General features: G+C 35.6%; 1 protein-coding gene across 1 annotated transcript in view; it reads left to right on the top strand.

The window, feature by feature from the left end:
- Positions 1 to 21,221, top strand: part of ZBTB49 (zinc finger and BTB domain containing 49) — a 42,961-nt gene that overhangs the window by 7,708 nt on the left and 14,032 nt on the right. The window contains exons 2-5 of the mRNA XM_003341452.4: positions 3,281 to 3,451; positions 5,103 to 6,205; positions 8,620 to 8,666; positions 20,395 to 20,468. Of these exons, the coding sequence (XP_003341500.1) occupies positions 3,300 to 3,451; positions 5,103 to 6,205; positions 8,620 to 8,666; positions 20,395 to 20,468 (1,376 nt within the window). The 5' untranslated portion in view covers positions 3,281 to 3,299. The remainder of the gene's footprint in view (positions 1 to 3,280; positions 3,452 to 5,102; positions 6,206 to 8,619; positions 8,667 to 20,394; positions 20,469 to 21,221) is intronic.

Here is a 21,221-nt window from a genome sequence, read left to right as displayed (position 1 = left end):
GGTGGTGAGATACCAGAAGTCAGAGAGAAAGAATAGTTATATAAAAAGAACACCCAAGTTTCTAACATGGTAGACTAGTTTAATGGTAGTGCCAGTAACAGAAATAACAAGCATCTGAAGAGGAACAAATTTGAGGGGAAGATAAGCTTGATGGAAAAGTGAATAGAGATGTGGGCCTGTAATCAGAAAGCTTTGGCCAATTAGCTGTTTGATTCAGGGCAAGTTTTCTTCAGCTTCCTCAACCACAAAATGGGGATAATAATAGTGTCTAATAGAATAACAATCCCAGGGTTGTTGCAAAGATCAATAATATTTGTAAAAATCAATTAGCATAGCTCCTGGAACATAGTCTGCACTATATAAATGCATATTTCCTTTTTTTTTCCCCAGTTTAGTGCCACCACAGACCAAAATATTGAAGTCAAGAAGATTAGAAGGGAGATCAAAATTAATTTCATTTTGAACATCTTTATTTTGTTATGAAGATGAGAGCCAAGTACAAATGTTCTCTAGGCAAATCAGAATGCATTTCTGGAGCTCAGGAGAAAGTCAGGGCTGGAGATGTGTATGGAGGCAGTATGAATGAAAAAGAGAAGCGTGCTAAGGTTAGAACCTTGGCAATATATACCTAAGGGATTGGGGATCAAATGAGAGCCAAGGAGATGGGAAAAGGATTAATAAAGAGGAAAGTCTGAAACTTTGGAGGAAAAAGTATTCTTTAGGAAGAAGTGATCAACAATGTCATATGCTTCAGAGAGAATAAGGAAAATGTGAATGAAAATGAAGTATTGGATTTAACCTAAAGTCATTTGTATCCTTTGAGAGATCAATAGAGTGGTGAGATTAGAATCCATACTACAAGGGGTTAAAGATAAGAGTGAGTGGTGCAGAAATGGAGGCATAGAGGTGGACAACTTATTTTCATAAGTTTAGTAATAATAGCTGAACGATGGAAGGGTCAAAAGAAGCATTTCTGGAATTGAAGAAAACACTATATTTTTGCATATTGTTAGCAAAAAGCCTGTGGAGAGGTGCCCTTCACTTTTTCCATTTACTTCCATGAAAATTCCTGCTATTCTCTTTGACAGACACTTGACAGACACTTCAACTGCTTTCAACATTTTCACTTGCCTATATGCTGGTTGATTCTCAAATTCATATCTCTAGTGTGCTGTCTCACATAAGATCCAGGGCTGTATTTTATAAGATATTTCCACTTGGATATCAGTCCAACTAAATAAAAATTTATTAAATTTTTGTCTGCAAGGCATTGTGCTAAGTTCTGGGAATGCAAAGGTTAAAACAAAGCAATCCTGCTATTGAGGAGAGGAATGTAACACATACAAAAAAGTCTATTCCAAAGAAAATTGAGTAGGGAAAGATTTCATATGAAGAAACCCACAATTGAGCCTTGGAGAAGAGAAGGATGCTGAGAGGGCAGATAGAAAGAAGTGTGTTTCAGTCATTAGAAATAGCTATAATAATAGAAGGTAGGAGGTGGAGTATTAGGTCAGGGAATAGCTATTAATCCAGTTTGGGCCAGTTTGAGAATAAATAGCATAAAACTAATCTGAAAGTAGTCAGGAGCTATATTGTGGAGGGCTTTACATTTCAAGCCAGGCTAAAGGGTTTTCGTTTTATCCTATAGGTAGTGAAAAACAACTAGCTTTTTGAGCAGGACTACAACATGGTCAGACGTGTCCCTTTGGAACATTATATTGGCAACTGGAGAATGGATTGGAGAAAAGAGACACCAGAAGCAGGGAGATCACATAGAAAGCTATTGCTAATAATGCAGGCAAAAAAGTTATAAAGACCTGAACTAGTGTGGTGACCCTGTTTTGGATATAAGCAGTAAGTCATTGAAGATTTCTGAGCTATTCAGAAACCTTTGACATAATCAGAGCCATGCTCTAGGATGGATATGGCAATATGTAGGATTAGAGGGGAATCAAGAGGAAAGGTATTGCAGATATGAAGATCAGGTAGATGGCTATTATAGTAATCCCAGCAAAAAATAGTAAGAACATTAACTCTTAACTTGGGTGAAGGCAGTAGGAGTGGAAAAGAGAGGGTAGGTATAATGGACATTTCTGAGATAACAGCAGGGCTTGGTGACTGCTTATAGATAAGCATGGTCTTCTAGTTTAGTAATTGGATATTTCAGTCTCCACAGGTTGATTCCATCCAGTCTTTCCTACTTGCCCTCCTTTCCACCCAGACCAGCTGGCCCCTAGAAGTGATAGTGAAGTGGAAAAGCATCAGACTGGAGGCAGAAGAACCCTAACCTGAACACACACCAGTTATGTCACTTTGGGGAAGTCATTTCATCTTTCTGATGGTGGTTTCTTATCTGTAAAATGATAATGCTTGTGTCATCTATTTTGCTGAATGGTTGTTCGCAAAGCATTCTGCAAACTGTAAAATATGTTATTAGAGTGAGTTACTCTTTCTACTTCCTCTTTCTGCTAATGTCTTGTGTTTTTACAGTACCTTAATTTCTCAAGAAATTATTCTCCTTATAAGAATAGCAGTGTGTGGAAAACCCAGTTCAGTGCGATACTTAAGAAAAAAAAAGATCTTATTTATTTTAGCACCCCAAACTGAAGTGATCTCTAACCTCTGAACTTGTACAATAATTATTGTCTCCAGGAGCAGCTAGGTGACATATTGGATTGAGAGCCAGGCCCAGAGATGAGAGTTCCTGGGTTCAAATCTGGCTTCAGACACTTCCTAGCTATGTGACCCTGGGCAAGTCACCTATCCTTCCACTCCCTAGCCCTTACCACTCTTCTGCCTTGGAACTAATACTCAATATTGTTTCTAAGATGGAACATAAGGGTTTAAAAAAACAAACAAACCTCAATACTATTGTCTTCAACTCACTTGATATGTTCCTGTTTTTCTTATTACTGTTCTTTAAATGTATACTTCCTCATTAAATTATAATGAGAGCAAGGATAACTGATACATGGATATTCGATTTTTTAAAAATTTAATCTTGGGGGGGAATGAATCTTAGTCACCTTACTTTTGAGGGTTCAGAACATTTCATGGTGTTTAAAACATTTTTTGGTCATATATTTAAGTGGGCTAAATCTAAGAACTGAAACAATAACGTTCTTATTTCAGTTTTCTGGGACAGAAATTTTTGGTCTTCTGTTGTGAAGGGAGATTGTGCCAATAAAACAAATATCAGTTTTGGTGCTTTTCAAGAGTTTTTTTTTCTATGATTTTTTAAGTGAATTTTTATAAATTCTCATTCTAATTTTTATTTTAGGTATCTTGAATGATTTAGCATGGATCCTGTTGCTAGTCACAGCTGCCACCTCCTCCAGCAGCTCCATGAACAGCGAATTCAAGGCCTTCTTTGTGACTGTATGTTGGTGGTAAAAGGAGTCTGCTTTAAAGCACATAAAAATGTTCTAGCTTCTTTCAGTCAGTATTTTAGGTAGGTGTTTTGGGCTTTATTCCTTTATGATCTTGACAAGAACCAATTTTAAAACCAAAATACTTTGGCTCCGGTGAGAGGTCTCACTTTAAAAGTATTATCCCTATAACCTCCATTCAAATTTTTTTCTTTTTAAATTATGCAAATCTGTCTCTGAGCAAGTTTTTTTCTTTTTAAACTATGCAAATCTGTCTTTGAGAGAATGTTGTGAGCTTACTGAGATGTTTTTTAGCAGTTGAGATGATGTCATAAAAGTAGTACTCAATTATTAATAAAAATAAGAATGTCCAGTGATCTACAAGCAATTCATATTCTTTGAGAATGAAAAGATTAAGTAACTCAACACCTATTACTGGTGTTTTGTTTCTCATATATCCTAAAGAAAACATACTTAAAAAAAAAACCTTACATCCTATCTTAGAATCACTACTGTATATTGGTTCCAAGCAGAACAGCAGTAAAAAGTAGGTAATGGAGGTTGAGTGACTTGCCCAAAGTCACACAGCTCGGAAGTGTCTGAGGTCAGATTTGAACCGATCCTGGCTGTCAATCCACTGACCCACCTAGCTGTCCCAAGAAAACATGCTGTTTAAGGCATTCTGGTAGGATATGCTAAATAGGAATATAAGTGTACTTGTGTTTTGTACATTGAAATAATTAAGGATAATTTGAAAGTCTGTTGATAACCAAATATGGAAAAAATGCATATACTCTTTGATGCTGTATACTGTCATTAGAATTTATACTATATGAAACAGTTTACCTATACAGATAGTAAGCAGATTTTGTTTTCCTTAGAAATAGTCTTTGAACTTTTCTATATTTGTTGGTATGTCTTCTGTATTTTTTTGTCCAAACCTGTGATATCTTCATAGAAAGCTTCCCTAATGAGGCAAATTCCCTCTATCAGTGAAGATCAACAATTTCTGTAAACTAGAATCTTAGAGAGTTGCCTGGGGCACTGAGAGGTTACATAATTAACCTGTAGGTTAGCCAGGATAGGTCTGTTCTCTATAAAAGAAGGCATTGGGAAGAGTTTAGTTGTCTGCCCTCCAGTCACGGTTTGAGTAATCAGGCTGGTAATTTAATTAGAAAGGGTAGGACTTAGGGGAAGCTAGGTGGCTCAGTGGATTGAGAATCAGGCCCAGTGATGGGAGGTCCTGAGTTCAAATTTGACCTCAGCCCCTTCCTATCTGTGTGACCCTGGGCTAGTCACCCACCATTGCCTAACCCTTACTACTTTTCTGCCTTGGAACCAATACACAGTATTGATTCTAAGATGGAAGATATGGGTATTTGGGGGGGGGGGGGAAGGGCAGGACTTGAACCCAAGTTTTCCTGACCTCAAGGCTAGCTTTGACCATTATTCCATACTTCTCCATGATTCACGTCAATGTGGATTTTAAAAACTAATTGCAAATTTATAGTGCAGACTTCACAATGATACCTTCTCCATCCTTTTGGATAGCTGTGTTAGTTTGCTCAAATTATTTGAAGGATATGATTTTTTTAAAACTACCAGATTTTTAATTCTAATGCTTGTAGGATGATAATTATTAATATGGGCTTATGTAGATATTATTTGTAAACAAAGGCTGTCAATGTAGATTTGTTCTTTTACTCTGTAAATAGATATATTTTCTTTCATCAGGACATTATTTCAGAATTCTTCGGGCCAGAAGAATGATGTTTTTCATTTGGATATTAAAAATGTAGGAGGCATAGGGCAGATACTGGACTTCATGTACACTTCTCACCTAGATCTTAACCAAGACAACATACAGACTATGTTGGACATAGCACAATGTTTACAAGTACAAAATGTACTGAATATGTGTCATGCATTTTTAAAATCTACTGCAATGGAGCAGTCATCCAGCTTACCTTGTAATAGTGCATTCTCCCTGCCCAGTACTCTGGCTACTGATGCTAATGGTGTTATGAGTGAAAACTACCCTCCTCATCTGCTGCAAGCATGTTCATCAGGTGCACAGCCTCATAAGGTTTTGGATGGCCATCCTTCCCACGGACCACAAGCAATTCATCTTCATAATTCCTCAGGTGAAGGACCAAAACAGACAACTATAGATGGCAGCTGTACTGAACTTCCATTTAAGCAGTCAAATTACTATTACAAACTAAGAAACTTTTACAGTAAACAGTTCTATAAACAAACTTGTTCTAGTCATGAACGAGTTGTTGAACAGCCCTTTGCTTTCAATTCCTCTACAGACCTGAACTCAGTAGAAAACCATACCTGTACTGTCAGTCCCTCTGAATGTATCTTGGAGTCTTCAGAACACCTCCCTTCTAATTTCCTCGCCCAACCTTTGAATGAAGTTGCTCCAGATCCAGAGTCTGATAGCACATCATTGCAGCCTGCTGAACAGAGGAGACTGAAAAAAGCTATCCACCTTAAGAAACTAAGCTTTCTAAAATCTCAGAAGTCTGCAGGACAGTCATCTGAAGTGAAAGCAGATCATAGTCTAGCAAAAGGGACAGCAGAGTCACCCCTAGTTAATGAAAGACCTGTAGAGAAAGCTAGTAGTCAAGAGACTGAAGAAAGAGAAAGGGAAGAAATCATTCATTCAGATAATTTTGACTGTGCTGCTGAAATTGAAAGGACTGAGGGCATGGTCATCTTGAAAGACCAGTCACAAACTCTTCATTTGCAAAGACAGTATACTTGTGACCTATGTGGAAAGCCTTTTAAACATCCAAGCACTTTGGAGCTTCACAAACGGTCTCATACAGGTACAGTTTCTTTAGTGCTTGTAGGCAAAATGGTGAATGCTTTTTAGATGCTGATTGATGATGAGGCTAATGGTTGCAAAAGATTTTTTGCCTCTCTCAAACTACTTTTTGGTAGCATTTTATCTACCTTTTCCCTTCTTCACTTTTAGCTTGCATATGCACTTCCTAAATCTTAGAATTCCACAAATGATTCTCTGTAGCCTGAATTGAAAAGGTGGCATCTTTTTATCTTATTTGATTTCTGTTCCATATTAATTTTAGCACCTTTCAGTTTTTTCTGTTTTTGATAAACTATCAATAGATTATTTCTCTGCCATAGCTACAACTAGTTTTTTAATTGTATAATTTATAATTCATGAAAAAAAGTAAGATATTCTGATTTTATAAATTAATCTGATTATTTGTGATGTCTATTATTTGTGATGTCTGGGTAACCCTTGGTAAGAAGGACAAATTTTTAAATTTTAATTTAGAATGATAATTATTATAAACTAATAAACATTATAAACTAATAAACATAATAAACCTTTTCTATTTTTCAAAATAGTCTGATCTTGTCAAAAAATAAAGTGTTAGGAAATAGCTATGTGAATTGCACCTTGCCTTCCTATAACTATAGTTAATTGATTATTTTAGATAAACATTTCACAAACATGGCAAACATATTATGGACTGTTGAGGTGTTTCAGGATGTTTTCCAGATGATAATGGAAATAACTATGGTTGTGGTAAATACAAGAAATATCAATTGATTTGATATTTTTCTTCCTTCTATCCTCTAGGATTTTCAGGTCTTGATATAGTTCTTTTGTTGTTTACTAGGTTGACATTATTCTGTCCCAAAGATAAAGAAAAAGAGGTTGTCTTTAACCTTGGTTTCTATTCTAAAAACTTTTACTTTTGTATCTCTGAATTATAAAAAAAATTTCAGAGGCCTTATTGTCTTCCTCTCTCTTTCACACACATAAACACAAATGCACATGTGTATATTTGACATTGAGAACCTTATCTGTGTAGTTTCAGAGGCAGCAAAAAATAGTATTTTGTATTTTGAAGGTATATCTCTTGAATGACAGTAATAGTGTAATTAAAATTAATGCAAGGAATCTTGTCAGAAAGGAAGTAAATCTCTTGAAATATGTGGTACTCTGTTAAGGAGGGTCATTGACCTCAATCATTTGTGAGCCTGGGCCATATATGATCCCAATTTTCTTACTGTATTTCTAGTAATAGAATTTTTAATTTATCTAAGAATCTATTATCACATCATCCCAGACATGTCTATAGAATTAAATTGAGAATTTAAAATGAATAGGAAATAGCCAAGGATCAAGGATTTTTTTATAATCCACAAGGCTAATTTATACTTTCAAGAAGAGATATAAATAAAAACATTCTGTCATAAACCCAGGTCAGTGAACTGTAATTTTACTAAACCAATAAACTATCATTTTATTGGAGTAGGAAGAAAAAAAATTAATTCTAAAGATGAGGGCACATAAAAGATATACTGTCTCTTCTCTGGCAATATAATTTGGTAAGCTATAACTTAGTATGAGAGGATTGAGAGAAATAGGATGTTTTTTGTCCTCATCACCTATCCATATGGCATGATGTAAAGACAGTATTTTGTTCCAGCAAAAGGCCACAGCTAATAATGAAAAAAAAAATTTTAATAACCTGTTAACTCTGATTGAGGTCAAAGAAAACCATTATTTCCCCCCCCCCCCCACCCTTTAGTCTATTGACTCCATACTCTCTTTCACATGTCTCGTTCTGTCATTTGCATGTAAGATGGCAGAGGTTCAATATCCCAGAGCTTAAAGTCCAGGGAGATCTTTGGGGCACAATGCCTGTTTCACTCTTTAGGTTCCTAAAGGTGATACAATACTCCGAGCTTATTTTCTCATCTGTAAAATAAGGAGAATATTTTTGGGGAGATTCTCAGTTGTGGCAAGATTCAAATTGAGATCCATAGCTCCGGTGCTTGAAGTAAGTCTTCAAGGCCTATGGAAATGCCAGGTGTTTTGTTAGGGTCAAATGATAGAACTGAAAGCTCTTCAAGCAAGAAGGGGTAAAAAGGCTTTGGGGGTCAGCTTGGGGGTGTGTGTGTGCAGAGGAGAACAGTTTTATACCTCATGTGGATGGGTCTTTTAGGTGAATGCATGAATTGTCTGACTATGATAGTTAGATACATTTTGAACTAGGTATATTTATTTTAGAGGGAAACAGCCAATTACCAAAAAAGTAATTTTTTTCCAGTTGGAGAGAAGCACAATGGATATGTAATAAAAAACATAGTATTCCTTTTATTTAAAAACCCTTATAATAACAATACAAGAAGCACTTCTTTAAAGATGTCACTGATTACACCATCACTACTAACAGTTTTACATGTTCTGTTTTTGTTTTAGGTGAGAAACCTTTTGAATGTAACATTTGTGGGAAACACTTCTCCCAGGTGGGAAAAATTTTATTTACAGTAATTACTGGAAACCTGAGTGAATTGCTTATTTTTAGTACAAGTAAAACTGATTCTTGAGTTTATGAGACAAGGCTTTGCATTTTTCATGTTTAATCTAGCTTAAAGGAGTTCCAGTTAAACTGGGATAAAAATAATTTTAAAAGAAAAAATATCATTTTCCATATAAGAGATAAAAGGAAAAAAATTTCTCAAGTGAATGAACATTTATAATACTTTGTAGACGGACTAAATCCTCCTCAATTTTTTTCCCTCTTTGCCGAGTTTCCAGTCAAACCAGTAGTGTACATACTCAAAAACAATTTAGGATTGCCTTTGAAAAACAATCACGTAACCCATTGCTGGTCCCAAGCTTAAATGCCTTTTCAGTTTAGCATAGAACTTAGGAGAGTTTATGCCCTGGTGGCCCAGTACCAGCCAGAATCCCCTCCATTGCACAGAGTAATTCTGGAAGAGGATACAAAAAAAAAAAAAAAATATATATATATATATATATATATATATATATATGTTTGTGTGTGTGTGTGTATATATATATATATATATCTTTACTGAGCATCTCTTTAACAGGATCATTGTAATGTTCAAATAAAATCCTTTTTGTAAAGCATTTTGAAGACCTTAAAACACTGTATAAATGGGAGCTATTGTTATTTATGTTTCTATTTGGAGAAGTATTTTATTGTCATTCCTTCTTTTTTGTGGCTAAAGTCCGTCATTTCACAATGACCTTTCACTTATTAGCATGTTACCTAATCCAGTTCGTTGCACTGTTGACACATCCTAAATGTGGCTGTCTGATTAAATTGTTATTACATACTTAATTGATGAATACACATCATTCTGGTGAGGTATGATGCTAAGCTAATAGAATTATTTGTATTAAACATGTCTGTGCTTCAACAGACAAATGAGTGTTGTCCCTGACAAAGTTGTCTTTGGGGCAGAGAATGCATTGTTGTCACTGCTGAAAACATTTTGGAAACTTCCTCTTTGGGTATTGCTTATGAGTCCCAAGGCTGTGTTTTTCAGTATGTTTAGTGGCACATATTTGCCATTTGAGATTAAAGGATTTTTTTAAAACACTAAAAGCTATTTGCAGCCACATCTAGTGAATTAGGGAAATGATAAAAAATTACTGATAAAGGATGGAGAATGCATATATGTGGATAATTTCTCCCCTCCACCCTTCAGTTATATGCTGCTGCTGAACTTCTAAAAGAAATTCTAAAACATATTTTGAGCAGCCGTAACATTATAACAACTGTAATTGACTTTTGTAGGACTACACTCATTTCATTGTGGAAGCTCTGGCATCTGGTTTTTAATTGCTTCATAATGATACCATAGAATCATAGAGCCCTAGAGTTGGAAGGAACCTTATTGATCATCTAGCCCAGCCCCCTGCTAATGGATGCATCTCTTCTACAACATCCCTAACAAGGAGTCATCAAGTTTCTTCTTGAACACTTTCAGAGATGGGAAACTCACAACCTAAAAAAGATTAATTCCATTTTCCAACAGCTCTGTTAAAAAATTCTTCCTTTTGTTGAGTCAAAATCACTTCTCAGTAACTTCTATTCATTGGTCTTGATTATTCTATTTAGAGGCAAAAAGAATGTCTAACTCATCTTCCTCTATATGCTTCTGTAGTCTTGGCATCTCACCTATCAGTAATATGAGTCCAAATTCCTGGATCTACTTTGCTATCACCACCAATAATTTCCATATATAGTATTTCCTGGCTTCCAGTCTTATAGCTTCTTTTCTTACTCCCTAATGTCTTTTATTTCTCACATTTAGGTCACTACCAAGATATCCTTTTCTTTATAACATACTTAGGCTCCTCCTCCTTTCTTTACTTTTTCTTCTATAGCTACAGTGTTTGTTCATATCCTAATCACCACGGGCAGCCATTACGGCAACAATAATTTTTTCTCCCCCTCTAAGAGCCAGAACCATTTATTTCGGATACCACCACTTCATTAATATCAATTTCCTTGAAAGAATGCAAACTGTGATTGCCTCTCAGCTCAAATGAAAACTTCTCCTGGCTTCAATTGATTTCCAGCCAGTGACCTTCTTTTGGAACAAATTAATAAACATTTATTAAATACCAGCTATGCTCTAAGCACTTTTGTATGCTTGTTGAAGAATATTCAAAAGAGTAGATTGTCCTGACTATAAAGGATCAGATATATATTCCTTCATATCTCCCTGGTATTTGACAATTAAATCACCTCCTTTCTTCTTAGATTTCTTAATACTCTTCTCTCCCAGTTTCTCTTTTTCTGGCTCCTTTATCAGTTCTTCTTTCTCCTGTCTTCTAAATATGGATTGTGTGATCAACAAGAGTTAGAAGGAACGTTGAAAGTTTAATCTAGAACACAAAGAAGCCAAGACACAGGTTAAATGTCCTGCCTAGATCACAAAGGTAGTAAGTGATAGAGCCAAGATTTGTACATGGGCCTTTGAACTTAAATCCAGTTGGATTTTCATCTCTCTCTTCAAAGCATTTATCAAGTCTCTCTCCTTTGTTAATTTCTCATTTCTTCTGATTTCCACATCTCACTTTCATTCAAGCTATACTTGGGGATCTCCTGGTTTGTACAAGGGACTTTCTTGTGAGCTGTGAGTATTAACAGTAATGCCCTAAAGCTCTTGCCCTAAAGAAACGTATGATTTAGTTAGAGATAAAAGCGTACAAGTAACTAATATAAGACTGTGTGGGATAAGTGTCATACAGATGGTATAAAATATTGCTACAGGAGTTCAGGGGAGAAAGATCTCATTCAGCCAAAGTAATCATAGAAAGATTTGAATTGGACCATGAAGGAGAGAGCAAGATTTTAAAAGATGAAGATTGAGGCATATTATAAAAGCTGGCATTCTAGGTGGCTTAGAAGACTTGAACAAAGGTGTGGGGGCAACATAGTACAAGGCTAGTTTAGGGAATGAAAATATTTGTTTAGTCTAAACAATAAGAGAGTAGTGTAGATATAAAACTGGAAAGAGAAGCTGGGGCCAGGCTGAGGAATTTTAAATGAACAATGAAAACTTTGCTGAGCATTTAGGTGACCAAAGCAGAACTTGGGGAAGACAAGTCTGATGACCACATGCCTGATGGGGTGGTGGGAGGGAAAACCATCAGTATGCCACTGAAATGACTTGGGTATGAAATAACAAAGATGTGGAAAAGGGGCCAGTGTCTATGATGTTTTAGATATGAAATGCTGATTGCTTTCCTTAGTTCCCAGCCTCATTTTCACCTGTCTGCTGGACATTTTCATCTAGTTGTCCTGATATTATATCAAACCCAACAAGCACCCTTCTCATTATTCTCCCTCCAAAAATTTCATCCCACCAATCTATTCTCTCAGTTTTGAAGCAAAACCTCATTTACCACCTCACTCCCTGGTCCCCTCCCCTCCACTTCCATTTGATACAGAGGTAATGAAGTCTAGTCACAAGATTACTGGATTTATAATTGGAAGACTTAGGTTCACATCCTGACTGTTACTACCTGTGTGACCTCAGGTAAGTCTCTTAACCTCTCTTGGCCTCATTTATCTTGTTCTTAAAATAACCTCTAAGTTCCCTTCCAGCTCCAAATTTGGGGTCCTAAGACTTGTTGAATTAACTATCTGCCTTGTAAAGTGCATTAGGCACTAGAGGAAATGCAAAGACCAACGAGGAATAGTCTTTTCTCTTATGGGCCTTATGGCCTATTGGAGGAAGAAAATGTGTGCAGAGAAAAGTAAGGCCATTTACTGTTTGGAAATATGGTGTAATGGATAGAATGTCCTTGGAGTCAGAAGATAACACATCTAGTCCTCGGGGAGCTCTTGAAGATACCTACTAAGTTATAGAAAGGTTGCAGGACATTTTAGTGGAATGAGTTCTTGAATAGAACAAGTCGCAGATTCTTGATCTATTAGTGCAGGTTTAAGCCCTTGTTACCCTATTCCTGTATTACTGAAATAGTCTCCTGTTAGCCTTTTTCCCTCCAATCTCTCTTCAGTTAATTTCAGCAAAACATTTTTAGTGCTTAGTGTTAGAGGTTCTTACTGTGTAGATGCTGAGGATACAAACACAAAAATTAAATTCCTCCTCAAGAAACATACATTCTACTGGGGGGAGATACAGCATGTATATAGATAAGTAAATGTAATTTGTTGAAGGAAAAACCACTTACAGCTCAGGAATCAGGAAATGCTTGGTATCGGAAATGATCCCTGAGAGATGACCTTAAGGAAAGGGTTCCAAGAGGCAGCGTTCATAAGGAAACACATCCCAGGTGTGGGGACAGTCTTCCTTCTTTCTGAGTTACTTTCCTCCACAAAACTCATTAGGGAGCTCTCTTTACTTACCAAATAGAATCCGTGTGTCATAACCTGAGATTGATTGTGCCTATAGTGCCAGTTTCTTCAGCTCCATCTTTTTGTATCATATTTAACCTGAAAATCTCAGCTCAAATGCTACCTTTTCAATGGAATTTTCTCAGCTCCTTCCAGCTTGAAGTAAGCCCTCTCCCTCTTCTGAGATCATATTTCTTTGTAGTCCTTTTATGACCCAACCACACAGTCCTTGCTGTGTGACCCTGGACAAGTCATATAACCCCCATTGCCTAGCCCTTACCATTCTTCTGCCTTAAAACCAATACATAGTATCAAGACAGAAAGTAAAGAGCTTAAAAAAAATCCTAATTCCAATCTTTTCCAGAGTATAAAAATTTTATTTAAGTTATTTAATTTGGTCTTGGTATTCCCCGTAGCACTTAGCACAATGTGTGTTGAGTTAGTGATTCAACCAACCAAATCATTTCCCACTACTTACCTATGGAAGCCTCACTTTCTCAAACACACCAGGCAACTTCCTTTGCTTATCTTGACACTTCTGCCTCCCAGTCATACCATTCCCTCTGCCTGAAATGCAGTCCTCACAGTTCTTCCCATCTAAATTTTGTTTCATGGGTAGCAGGCAGCATAGGATCCTGAAAAGAAAAACACTAGAACTTGGGAGTCAGAAGACATAATGCCACTTACTGTGTGATGTTGAACGAGTTTCTTTACATTTCTCTTTCCTCATCTATGAAATGAGCATAAAAATATCCTGTGCTAATTAACTGTAGAAGAAAGTACACTATACAGTGTTAACTAGAATAGAAATGTGAATTGATATTGTTGTTACTTCTTCAAAAGCCAGCTCAGGTACTGAAATCTACTTAACCTCTCCCCAACACCCAGAGACATTTCTCAAGAATTCCTTTCATGAAATGTTCTTTAACACTTCTCTACCAAGTCATCCCCTCCCATTCCTTTAGATCCTTTTCCCTTTTCAACTCCATGAAGCCCTCCAAGAATAACCTTCTTGGCCTTCATACCTAAGAATATCAGATACTTTACTAATCTACCTCCCCTATCTTTTCTTTGTGCTTCTGAAGACCACTTTTTTTTTTAGTTACATTTATTATCTATGTATCTGCTTTGTTTTAATAGCAAAATTATATAATCCTTATGGGTAGTTATTAATTTTATCACAAAGTACTGTGCATGTAAGAGATATTTAATAAATGTATTCATCATCAATTTCTTAAGACCGTAACCAGATAGTCTTCTATGGACTAAAGTAAAACTTTATGAACATAATAACTCCCTTGGGATTAACATGAATATTTGCTTTGGTAGCTGTGACCTACAATGGATTCCGGCTATATTGTTAGATTGTAACAAATGAAATTCTCTAGAGGTTGTATTTTTTATTTTAAAATATTAATTTATTAAAATACTGCTCAAGATTTCTAACTAGTTAGTGAACTTCCTCTAAAGTCCAGACAGATAGATATCCAAGAACTCAAGTGGAGCAAAAAAAGTGAGGTTCAAAAGAGTGGCATAATTATAAGGAACTAACGTTCTACGCTGGGTGAGAAAAAGAACTCTACCTCCTGTCCGATTACCCAAATTATATCCTTTCTGACATCAGTCCATCCCCTATACATCTCTGATTAGAAATAGGCACTTGGACTCCATAACAAGAAGAGTATCCTAAGGATGCCAAGAGACCTGCTATGTGGCTATTCAAAATGGTGGCCTAGAGCCTGCTAACTTCATTACCTCATCTGTATGAGAGTCTCCTTGACTAGCCCTTAATCCTGTTATTACTAACAAAGATCTTAACTAAAGGAGGGAGATCCCAACCTAGTTTCATATTCTGGGGGAAGAAACTGTTTGCCTCAGCTTTAAAGTAAACCAATTTGTCCTGACCCCAAAAGTGAATGCAAGAGGGAAAATTATTTTTCAATAATATCCCAATTTGGGGGCAGCTAGGTGGCTCATTAGATTGAGAGCCAGGTGGGAGGACTTGGGTTCAAATCTGATCTCAGATAACCTTAGCTGTGTGACCCGGTCACATAACCCCCATTGCCTAGCCCTTAACATTCTTCTGCCTTAGAACCAATACACAGTATCAAGATGGAAAGTAAGGGGCTTAAAAAAAAATATCCCAATTCCACATTAGTTTTCCACAAGATTTAAAGGTAGAAAAATGGCTTTATAGGTAAGAACCAAATTGTTGTTTTTTTTTTCAGGATTTATCTTAAAATTCTAAATTTGTTTTACTTAAAAACCTGGGGGGTTTAGTTAGCCATATACATATTTTATGATGCAGCCAACACAGTCTTTAGCATCATAGAACCATGAGTTAATCTAGGACAGGTGTTACTATAACACTCATAACAAGTAGTCATTCAATTTCTACATGAAATCCTTAATCCTTTAGTGATAGAGAACTCATTACCTATTGAGGCAGTCCATTTTATTTTGAGATAGTGCTTATTACTGAAACACTTTTCCCTATATTGAAAAATGTGCCCCTTACTGTGGCTTCAACTCATTGTACCTGTTCTGCTCTCTCTGGCATTAATGCTTATGTCATAAGCATTAATAATAATTCCATTTCACTATGGCTAGAGCATGTCTGCTATATAGTAGTTATGTATGCCATATTTTATAGGCAGTTAGGTGGTTTGGTGGATAGAGCACTAGACCTGGTGTCAGGAAGGCTTATCTTCTCGAGTTCAAATCTGACCTCAGATACTTATTAGCTGTATGACCCTGGGTGAGTCATTTTACCCTGTTTGCCTCAATTTCTTCATCTGTAAAATGAGTTGGAGAAGGAAATGGCAAAACAACTCCAGTATCTTTGCCAGGAAAACTATAAAAGGGGTCATAAAGAATTTTAAAATGACTGAATAATAAACTATATTTTGAGAGGGACATTGGCAAATGGGAGTATGTCAGAATAATAAGTGATAATGAACTGATAAAGAAAAAGATAAAGAAAAGATAAAATAATTGCTTATATTTATCCTGGAAAAGGGAGGACTAATGAAGACTTTCTTTAAGTATTTGCAGAGCTGCCATCTTTAAAAGAGAATTGTTTGCCTTTTGTTTTAGAGAGCAAAACCAGCACCACTGAGAGGAAATTGTAGGAAGGCAGGCTTTATTTTGGCATGAGATTAGGAAGAATTTTCTCCTTCCTAGAAATGTCCTACAGGGATCAGAGTGTATTAATGTGTTAGTCCCCATCACTGTAATTTTTCTGATAGAGGCTAGATGATTCCTTGTCAAGAGCATTATGGAAAATATTCTTGCATTGGCTATGAATTCACCTCCAAAATCCCTTCTAACTTTTTAAGGTCATGTGCTTTTTATTTTGACTAAACTCATAATTTAGTACCTATTAAGAGAATGCCCAGGATGTGGACCTTTTGTTTAAATACCATGGTATTTAATGTATTTCCATCAGAGATTATATATATATATATATATATATATATATATATATATGTATATACATGCATACACATATATATGTTATTTAAGTGTTATTCCTTTTATGCTACAAAATTTACTGAACAAAATGTAATAAATGTAATATTTTTTTAATTGATATTTATTTAAAAAGCTTTAGAATTCCTTTATTGCTGACAGTTAGTAGTTCTCCTCACATAGTATAGGCACTTAATACATTTATTGAATAGAATTGGACTTTTCATAGAGCATGATGCATCTTTTTTAGATAACATGAGCAGTAATCTAGTTATCCCCTTCCCAAAGTTGTGGTCTGATGCCTCAGTGTGGCATGGAAGTGACAGTGGTTTCTCTGAAATTCCAGGACCAAAACACAAGTCCTGAAAGAGGCCTCCTAAACTAGAAAGGTTTTCATGACAGGTCCAATAATATACTGTCACTCTGTTGTTTTTGAGAACAGCACAGGTGCATTTACCAAATTGGTACAATTACCAGATATGATACCAGGTTGGCTACAGGGTTGTGGTGTTTTTAGCTACCTTGTCTTTTGAAGACTGAAGTCCTAGGAGGGTTTGTGATCTATATCAGTGGAGAGAGTATCTATACTAATGAAATTACAGAACCTTGGAGCACTCGAGTATAAAATTTAAGGAAATAATGTAATAATGAAATTAGTATATATAATGACATGATGTATCTATAGGGACAATTTTCAGAAGTTAAGCAAAATTCATAATGTATCTCCAGTATTAAACCACTAAGAAAAATTAAGCCTTTCTGATGTTAGTTACCATGTTGCAATTTTAAATGAAATGTGGCTCTTAAAAATTGTTATAGAATTTATTAAAAAGAATTAATAACAAAAGATTCAATAAAACCATAGCGGATTTTATAATTTTATATTATAATTTTTGACTTTCAAAATGTAGGGTAATATAAAATAACAGTTGACCAGGTTGCATTTTACATATTGTTGCAATTGCTTGATGTTTCTTAAATTTAAAACAAAAGAGACTGGTCTTTAGAATGTAATGTCACATCCTCTTAATAATAGAAAATCAGTAAGTGTTCTGTTTCCACACAGTGTTGATATCTGTAAAAATTCCTTCTAATACTGTTCCTTCTATGTAGGCCAGCTGGATTTTTTCGCAAAATATTTGTTCCCTGGTTGTGTAATGATGGACCAATAACTTAACACTTCCAGGCATCCCTTTAACTATTAAGCCAGTGACAGCTTGCTAGTCTGTACTGATGGAGGAAGTTTCCACATTAAGAATTTCCCATACCAGTGGAATCAGAGTTCCAGATCCCCTCTCCCCCAAAAATAATCCTCAGTATTTTATGAAGTTCTTTTATAAATAGCATGCTTTTTAAACATTTTTTTTAAAAATTTGTGCCTGCATATCCACTCAGATTAAATTTAGACTTTTTTGCTCATGTGTGATCATAAATTGTATGTGTATCTTTAATGAGCATATTACAGCTAAAAACAGAAAGTCTTTTCTATTGGCTATTGTTATGCTATTTACTTAATTGTGAATCAGCTCTAATAACAATATCTATGGATTCTGTTTTCTGGTTCATTTCTCAGCAACAAAATAATAGTTAAGATATTAAATTGGAAAGATTGTGCATCTCAAGGATTTTTTTTTGCTAAATTATTTAGATTATTTGGTCTGCCAAAATAAGATTTATTTTTGGAGTCATTAAAATGGTGATTAAAAGCTAAAAAGAGGTATTTTTTGGTATTATGTAATTTTATTCTTCTTCAGACCATTGCAATCTTTTCCTTTACTGTATTTTTTTGCAGTTTTCAAATGATTTTTTAATTTTTATTTCTTTTGGGAAGAGAGGTTCCTTTTTTTCTGGTTATATGTATATTATCATGCAAAACACTAATATTGATTTTTTTAATATGAGCATTATCTTCACTAACTTAAGTTGCACTTTGTAAAATTTTCCAATTTGGGGAACAAATATAAATGGCTTCAAGGCTGATTAATTACCATTTTGTAGTATAAAAGTTTAAAGTTCCTATCCAGAAGAACTGAATGCTCTCCTTAAGGAAATATTTTATTAGAATTAAATTATTGGGACAACTAGGTAGCAGAGTGGAGTGGATAGAGAACCAGACTTGGAGTCAAATGGATCTGATTTCACATCTAGCCTCAGACACTTCCTAGTTGTTTGACCCTGGACAGCCACTTAACCCCAATTGCCTTTGCCACTCTTCTGTCTTAAAACTGATACTAAGAAGGTAAGGGGTTTAAGAAGAAAAATTAGCTACTTTTGCAAAATATCCTATTAAAGAAAAAAAATTGAAATTATAATTCAGGAATCTAGAACTACATAGTCTCAGATGGAAGAGACCCAAGAGTCATCTTATCTAATCCCTGTTCACCTTTTACAACATACCTGACAATTGGTTATCCAGTATATGCTCAGACACTTCCACTGCTCGTTCCATTTTGGAACGCCTTTCATTGTTAGTAAAGTTCAGTAATGTTGGGTTGAAATTTGCCTCCTTAAATATTCTATCTGTTGGGCCTATCTGTTTAATTTCTCTTCCATGGCTTCCACAATACAACCCTTCAGATCACAAGTCTCCCTAAAGTTCTCCCTTTCAGGTTAAACATCTCTAGTTCTTTTTTATCAAAGATGATATGACATCATTTACCTTTATCATCCCAGTTATGCCCTTTCTAAAATATATATTCAGAACTAAGCACAGTATTCCAGATGTACTTGGATGAAGGTATTTATCTCCGTTCTTTTCCCCCCACCCCTGTGTTTGTGCCTCAGGGAAATAGAGGTTTATTACTCTTAACCCAAAGTGGAAATCAATTTCTAGCTCACACTTCAAACTGTAAATATCCAAAATTTGCTCATTCATCCATTATTCCTCTGTCTCTCTCAGAACATATATTCAATTAATGGTCAGATGTTGTTATATCTTACTCTATATTTTTAATTTATTTATGAAATTACTGAAATTGCCCCTATAATAAGCTCTTATCTCTTCTCTCCTAGATCATTATAATAGCTTCCGAATCGGTCTTCCTGTTTCTACCCTGTCTCTTCTCTAATTCCTCCTTCACAGTGATGCTCATGTAATGTACCAGGAGTGGTCAAGTCACTACTACTCAGAATTGTCCATTGGTTCCTCATTGCTGTTGAATGTATGAATTCCTAATTCTACCATTCAAAGAGGCCCATGGTAGGACTTTACCTACCCTTTCCACCTTATCATCCTTATGTGTATTCCAGGCTCTTGCCAAACTAGATTCTATTCTCTTTTCTTGCCCTGCCTTTCCCCATCTTAATCCTTTGTTCATACCATCACCCAATCCTGGAATGGACCCCTTCCTTCCCATACCTCCCTAAACCCCCCAAAATCTTCATCTGTTTGAAGTGTCTTCCTTCTTTCAGGGCCCAACTTAGTTTCAACCTCTTCAGTAGACTTTCCCTCCTTTCTCAGATTTTGATAAAACTTTACCTGAGCCTCTCCTTTGCACTTCATACTGCCTCTCATTTCATATTTATTTATGGTTTTTTGCTCATGTTAGATTTTTAAGCCCCTTGACTGCAGGGTGTGTGTGTTTGTAAATGTGCCATGCATAATATTTAAGTGAATAGGGGTCAAGCAAGGGGTCACTTTGCAAGATTTTGACCAGGTATCAGGAATCTAACTTATACCACTAGTTTAGCAAGTTAATAAGTTACTTTTTTGGTCATTGCAGTGAAGGCCTCTCTCAGTCTCTGTCTTTAGACTTGAATTTAGATTAGAAACTGGAGGTTGGCATTTTTATTTATTTTTTTTTTACATTGTCAATTGTAAGTGTCTTTCTGAATTCATGGAGTCTTTCTAAAAACTTTTGTGTTATTTTTTTTTGCAGGCAGGCAATCTACAGACACATTTACGTCGTCATTCTGGTGAAAAACCCTACATCTGTGAAATCTGTGGTAAAAGGTTAGTACTAAGTTTATTCCATTGCATATATAAAAATATACCCTTAAAGCATAGATTGTATTCCCTTGAAAACCAATATATTGGTGTCAGCTAAGTGGCTCAGTGGATAGAGCACTATATCTGGAGGCAGGAGGACCTCGGTTCAGATCTGGCCTTAGACACTTCCTTATTGTGTGCCTGTTTCCTTAAAATATGATGTTAGATGAAAGAGTTTGGTAGGGAGGGATAAGTTCCATAAGATCAATGTTAAAAAATGTTACCTTCCTTTTTAGAGGGTTGACATAAGAATCATCCTTATAAACAATGCATTTGTTTCTCTGATAAAGCTATATAGGCATAGGTATTATTCACAGTAAAGTCCTACTGTAAGAATCAGTATAAGTCCTACTTATAAGAGGTCATTATGCAACTCTTGCATTTAATTAAATTTGCATATATTCTTATATTAGGACACCAAAAGTAGTACAACCTAACAAATTTCATTTTTTTTGTCTTAGCTCTTCCAAATTCAGGCCCCAGTTGTAATAATTTATTCCTAGACTCATAGGATGTAATCTAAATGTCTCATTATAAAGGGTAGGAAATAAGGCCCAGGGGCAGGTAGATTCATAATTCTTCTCCCCCAGCCCCTTCCTTCACCCCTCCTGGAGATGAAAAGCAATTCCACCGAGTTATACACCTATTTCCATGTTATTCATATTTGCAGTAGAGTGATCTTTTAATATAAATCAAAACCCTAATTATATCCCTATG

The sequence above is a fragment of the Monodelphis domestica genome, chromosome 6 (assembly GCF_027887165.1).
Source record: "Monodelphis domestica isolate mMonDom1 chromosome 6, mMonDom1.pri, whole genome shotgun sequence".
Taxonomy (NCBI): domain Eukaryota; kingdom Metazoa; phylum Chordata; class Mammalia; order Didelphimorphia; family Didelphidae; genus Monodelphis; species Monodelphis domestica.
This window is presented reverse-complemented; position numbering and strand designations above follow the sequence as displayed.